We start from the raw sequence: 6,512 nt of genomic DNA, 5'->3' as shown, positions 1-6,512 counted from the left end.
GGTATCACAGTATAAAAATAGTGTCTCTCTTCACCATGCAGAGAGGAATGGCCTAACCCTGAATACAAAATGGGGTCAGTCTTACTGTACCATCGTCAACCATCTTATTTACAACACTTTACATATTTTTTCTCTTTTTCCTTTTTCGTTTTTCTTCTCTATTTCTTTTCTTTTTTTTTTTTTTTTTTTTTTTTTTTTTTTTTTTTTAAGTTACACACATTCTTTAGGGAATAGAGATAACACTACATGGTACTAAATACTAACAAAAAAAAAGTCACACCAAAAATTACACAGATAAATAAAAACATTCAATTGCTGAAATACAGCAACATTAAGCCACCTCAGTCTTCTTTTTGTTAATGCTTGGAAACACCCCTAACCACCCACACACCGTGGCAAAAAATTATGTTATATTGTAGAGGTGTTACATATATATAAATTTGCTCAGATATAGATATATATTTAGATCTATATATCTCTATCTCATCATTGTAGAAAATGGAGCTTTAGAGTTCATTGTTCATTTCCAATGGAAACAAACAGCTAATAAGTCTTTGAACCTCTTTTCACTCCATTACATGATGGCAGAAATAGTCCATCCTCTTACAGTAATGGTTTCTGTTTTACAAGAAAGATTGTCCTGTTTTTCAGTCTCAACTGAGAAGACCTCACTGTCTGATTTGTTCTGCAGGGGCATAAAACTCCTTGTGCTGTTACCCAGCTACCCATAATGTCCCTCAAGCAATTCTGCTGGACAGAAGTTCAGAATGTCAACTCCACCATGCTTGTAATGCACAAAAATGAGGTAGTACACAAAACATTTACTGTTCAAGTTTTGATTAAGCCCCAGTCTCCTCAGCATCCCCCGCTTAACTTGTGAGCTGAACGACTCATTTTGTTTACTCAGCATAATTCCAACAATGCAATCAACATAAAATTATATTTGATTAATCAGAGTACATTGTGCTTTGGAGCAATCTGAAAAGATAACCAGACAGTTGGAAATAAATACAGAGCATTTGCGTGTTACTACTGCTCACGCTGCCCAAAAGTTCTTTTTTTGTTCCCACTATTATTAGGCAGTCAGCATCTTTCTCATGGTTAAGTGTGAAAGAGACAGAACAGATTACAGGAAAACTAAACCTACATAATGTTCTTCTTCCTCTATCCTAGACTTGTATTAATACCACACTCCTAAGATAAATGTATCAGAATTCTGTCAGGAGTGGTCAAGCTTGTATGTGGGCATCACAGAAAAGTTAAATGTCATTTTCATTTAAGAAACAGCAACCCCCATATTTCCTAAGGATCTGACTGTTCTCTGCAATTTTCTGCTTAGTTGATAGAGATCTCTCATTGTTTGAGCTTAAAACAAAACAAGAAACTGGAACAGGGTCCTCCTCCTTATTCCTTAAGTCAAAGTACTATTTATAAAATAGTTTACATATTTGTTCAGTTTCAAATTATAGACAAACCTCCCTAATACAAAATACTAAAAGTGCAATAGTATAAATTAAGAGTTTGCAACCACATTATACAAACATTACCTTTTTATTGTACAGCTTTGATAACACAGAATATTTACTCACAACTGTTTATAATGTTGTGAATAATTTATGGTGCTAAGGTTTGTCTGTAACTTGTTTTCCAATCACTGAGCTAAAATCCACACTACATTTTTTTTTTCATTTAATAGAACAACTGTCCACATAGCAGCTACAAATATTTAAATAAAAAAAGGCTTGTTACTGACAGGTATTTGCACATGAAAAGCATGCTATCTTTCCCATTAAAACTTCACAATTTTGCCTGCATTGAAAGAAACCACTTATTTATAGGAAAACAAAACTTGCGTAAAAATAAAAAAAGGAAATGAAAAGAAAAAGAAAAAAGAAAAATCACATAGCCAGATGTATTTTGCAGTACAAAAGCTTCATTTAAGTTTGGGGCTAGTATATTGTCTGTTACCCGCATAATCTTAACATTATAAATACTACAGACAAGGATACTGTAATAATACACAGCGTTGGGGTACTAAATCACTTATTTAAGATTAAGATTCCTAAAAACATAGTCCAAGTTGCTAACTAATTTGAACAACACCAGCAAATAAGTGTGACAGAATGCTGTAGTGAAGCCCCCCATTCTGAGGTGATAGTAAGTTTTGTAAGAAGCAAAGTGAATGTAGACTAGCCTCTTTCTGTTTCTAATGAAGTTATTCCATGACTGGTTTGTTTGTTTGTTTTCTGTTAAATTAAAAGGTTTCAAAGTTCTCAGTAACAGTCAAACTCACTGTTGAAAGAAGTACCATGCAGATCTTGCAAGACAACTTTTCAGCAGCCACAAAGTTACGTATTTCTGCTATGGATAAAACTTTAAAGGGAACCTATGCATTTAGGTCAGGAAACTAATGCTTAGCTTCAAAAGCTGTACATGGAACAGGACAAGTGTTGTGTCGAGTAGAGGTCCAAGAGTTACTCAGAATGAGTGCTTTTAATTTATGCCAATCTCTTTATTATCCTCAATAAATCTCGTGAATGGACGACTGGCTCCCGTTTCAGAACTTGCTTTGTCCAGACTGACAATGGGAGGGCTGCTGCCCGTGCGAGCTTTGTCCATGCCACCGGTAAGGTTACTTAAAGGCGGGATGGCGCCTCCGCCTAGACTTACTGGGAGCTGAGGAATGCCTCCGTTCTGTATGACAGAAATCTCATTGTTCTTCATAGCAAGTCCGTTAGTGATAGCTGCAGCATATTGGTTCCAAAAACTGGGGTCAACATTCATGGCCCGAGCTGCCAAATCCTTCTGGAACATCTCAGAGAACTTGAGAGCATCACCACCAAGCAAAGCCATGGGGTTTTCCACGGAGAGGCGTCGGCCACGGCGTGCCGGGGCGTTATTCCACATGTGAGTCCCCATGTGAACCTGCAGAGTGAACAGGGACAAGAAACACCCCCAAGTTAGCACATTCTGAAGAGATGTCTAGCCTGAAATGCTGTTACTTACAGTAACACTTGCTCTTTTATTAAAGAAAAAGCCTTTAAATTTGCATTGAAAAAAACCAGTTCCAGTAAAGACACAGTTGTAAGGTCCAGTCAGCCCACACAAAGAAAACCCAGTTCCACAGTAGTTTTTCAATGTGCATTTGCTTTTTCTCAGTAAAAACAAACAGCACTGCAGGATTAAAGGGTACATACTCTCTTAGGTTAGACAATTTCACATGCAAGCCAGAAGTCCTCACATGCTGAAGATTACCAAGGGCACTACTCAAACTAGGAGATGGGTGTTTTTTCCTTTTTCTTTTTTTTCATCCTCTCTGGTTTTATGTTCCGTCTCATGTCAGAAGCATTGATTAATTTGCTAAATTTAGTATTTTTTAAAAAGAGGCATTTAAAATGTACCTTCCCCAGACTGTGCCCTGATTGTTAACCAAACAGCAAGGATAGGAGCCATCAGTCCTACATCCTGCAGTAACACATTGTAAATCTGTGAGAAATAGCTTTCTGCTCTGCAATGGCTGCAAAGTGGAATATTTTTCCAGAAATTGAGGAGGTACTCAAGGAGCTGAGCAAACTTTGCGTTTCTGTTTTATAGCAAGGTTATTTTGCATTGATGGTCAATAAGAACTCTCAGAACATGTCCATCAGCTGACTGGGTGTGCCATCACATGTGTCAGAACTGCAATTTGCCTGCATGTACACTTGGAACCAGTTTTAAAGTTTGCATCATTGCACAGCCACTTTCCAGTCATTACCTTCCACACTGTGGAAGCAAAATGACCGCCACCATACAGCAAGCATTTCCTTGAAGCTCCCTTCTCAGCTGTCTTTGGGACAAATGCTTAGCACTAAAACCTGTTGAGTTCAAGAGCAGTGCTCCTTAACACCCCCCGCCCCAAGCCTTTACAGTTTTATGTGGCCTCTTACCTTAAGATTCCCCTTTGTGGTAAAAGCTCTACCACAGATTGTGCAACCAAACGGTTTTTCACCAGTATGGGTGCGCTCGTGTATCTGCAGTGCACTTGCTGAGGAGAAGGTCTTCCCGCATGACTGACAGTTGTGCTGCTTGGGAGTCCGGCGAGGGGGGGGTGCCAGCATAGGGGTGATCCCCGGACTCATCACTGTCTGTGGTGCAGCAGGAACCTGGATTCCAGCTGGAAGCGAGGGAACCTCACCCAAAGAGATCGGCTTGCTGTGACCATTCACTTCCATTTTGATCATGGTAGGTGGTGTACTGGTGACCAGGCTAGGAGTACTTTGGCTGGGACCTAGAGTAAAGTTGGGTTCAAATAACTGAGAAGGCAGCTCTTTTAATTTGTGCGTCAGTAAGTGCTGTTTTAAATTACCCATAGTGGAACACCCACGACTGCAGACTGTACAAACAAATGGACGTTCTTTAGTATGGCTGCGGTAGTGAATTTCCAATGCACTCTTACAAGCAAAAGGCTTGCCACAGATATTACAAACAGTACTTTTAAACTTACCACGTTCTCTGTTCAGGAACAGCAGACTAAAAGGAGCCTCCTCTTTGATGACCGGTCTTCCTGGGTTGGTGGATGTCAGATCTAATGCGCCTCCATTTTCAGTTGTGGATGGCGGACTGTCTGGTTTTTCTGTCTTTAACTGTATTTCTTGGGGCTCTTCCTGGTTACTGAGACCGGGGGACTTTGATCTGAAACTTTCACTATTGCTATTCACAGGAGACAAAGCTTGCATGGAGGAAGAAGACTCTGACATTGCAGGGCTGCCTGCACTCTGGCTTTCAAGATCACCAACAGCTGATGAGGAGTCATTGCTCAAATGGTCACTTTCCCCTGATCCATTTTCTATGGATTTTAAACTGGTCAGCTGCTGACAGTTCATGACAGAATCAATCATTTTCATTTGATTCTCCAAAGCAGCAATACTGGAGATCACAGAAGGTGGTGAAGAAGGACATGACCCAGAGTAAGAGATAAGGGGTTTGGATGAATCACTTGCTGTGTCCTTTAGTTCCGGGTCCTCTTCCATAGAATTTTCATCAATGTCATCATCAAAGTTGCTCAATGTGTCAACATTCTTCTCATCATAGGAAAGCTCTGAGTCCATGGCATCCTGGAAGCCCTCTGGCAGTGGCGTGTTTGGAATTTGCCCACCCATATGCATACGAATGTGCTGCTGAAGAACAACCGCGTTTGTAAATTTCTTCTGACAAATCGGACACGAGTGCTGTACTCTAAGTGGTGGCTTTGCTCGATGAACTCCAAAATGTGTTTTTAGATTGCCTTTTGTAGTAAAGGCACGTCCACAAATTTTGCATTTAAATGGTCTTTCTCCTGTATGTGTTCTGTAATGCATCTTGAGAGCGCTCTGACAACTAAGCACGCGGTGACAAATGACACATTGATTTGGATCCGTCATCTTCTTGTCAATGTTCTCCACTAGCTGTTGTAGTTTTGAGGTTTCTGATGTTTGCATAGAGTCTAGCAGACCACCAAATGGAAACTTTGCCTTAAACTGGTCAGACACTGCTGGAAGCACAGGGTTTGGGAGGCTTGTTGCAACACTGCTGTCTGTAACCACAGTAGGAATTGAAGACGTGGAAGGTGCAGAAACTTGCCCGCCTGCAGAAAGGTCCCCAAGCCGTGTGCTCGTGGGAGGCAGAGTGACAGGTTCTGTCTTGGTCAGAGATGAGCCACTCTGAATGGGCTGCGGGGATTCAGCAGATGCCGGAACGCCAGACTCAGAAGTGTTGAGGCTCGGGGATAGAGAAGTGCATTCACTGGAGGCAGGAGAAGGCCTCTGGGGTGACCTGCTCATAGGAGTGATACTTGGAGAGTCTCCGTAACTGTTCACACCAGCTATAGTGGGGGGCAGCTGGAGCCCAATGGAAGTAGGGACTGTTGGTAAAACAGGCTTACTGTCTAACCATGTTGTGACCGGCTTTTCAGGGGGCAGTGACATCCCATACGGGATTCCAGAGCAGGTGGGCACATTATCGAGGTATTCTGGAACAGGATAAGGGTTCATCTGAATATGAGGGTATTTCTCTTTATGCCTCTGAAAATGAACTTTCAGGTTGCCCTTTGTGGAAAAGCGGTTTCCACATATGTTACACTTAAAAGGTCTTTCGCCTGTATGCGAGCGGAGGTGAATTTGTAAAGCACTGTCACTTCCAAAGACCTTGGCACAAAATCGGCATTTATGTTTAAAAAACGGATCTTCGGAGCTGGACTTGGGTTCAAACACTGACACATTTGGTGGCTTTCCTTTGCGGTGCTTCATAAGGGCAGACAAAGGATCAAGCGCGTTAGCAGTTGCGGCTATGCTAACCAGCGGATTCGGGAAGATCACACTATTTGATGAAGTCTGAGGTAGAAGTGGGTTTGGCAGGCTGGATACTGAGGTGAGACTTCCATGTCCTATTGAAGGTGGAGTCGAAGCATTCTGGGGCTGTGAAGCACTGTTAGGAGCATTTGACACAGAAATGGGAGTTATGGACGTAATTGCATTCGAGGAGGAAGGTACACCTGA

The 6,512-nt window shown here is 41.5% G+C and overlaps 1 protein-coding gene across 1 annotated transcript in view; it reads right to left on the bottom strand.

The window, feature by feature from the left end:
• Positions 1-2,450: 2,450 nt before the first annotated feature.
• Positions 2,451-6,512, bottom strand: part of SALL3 (spalt like transcription factor 3) — a 21,017-nt gene continuing 16,955 nt past the window's right edge. The window contains exons 2-4 of the mRNA XM_063403774.1: positions 4,484-6,512; positions 3,927-4,267; positions 2,451-2,925 (exon numbers count right to left, since the gene is read on the bottom strand). The exon at positions 4,484-6,512 is cut by the window's right edge and continues 908 nt beyond it. Of these exons, the coding sequence (XP_063259844.1) occupies positions 2,494-2,925; positions 3,927-4,267; positions 4,484-6,512 (2,802 nt within the window). The 3' untranslated portion in view covers positions 2,451-2,493. The remainder of the gene's footprint in view (positions 2,926-3,926; positions 4,268-4,483) is intronic.

Source organism: Prinia subflava, chromosome 1 (genome assembly GCF_021018805.1).
Source record: "Prinia subflava isolate CZ2003 ecotype Zambia chromosome 1, Cam_Psub_1.2, whole genome shotgun sequence".
NCBI lineage: Eukaryota > Metazoa > Chordata > Aves > Passeriformes > Cisticolidae > Prinia > Prinia subflava.
This window is presented reverse-complemented; position numbering and strand designations above follow the sequence as displayed.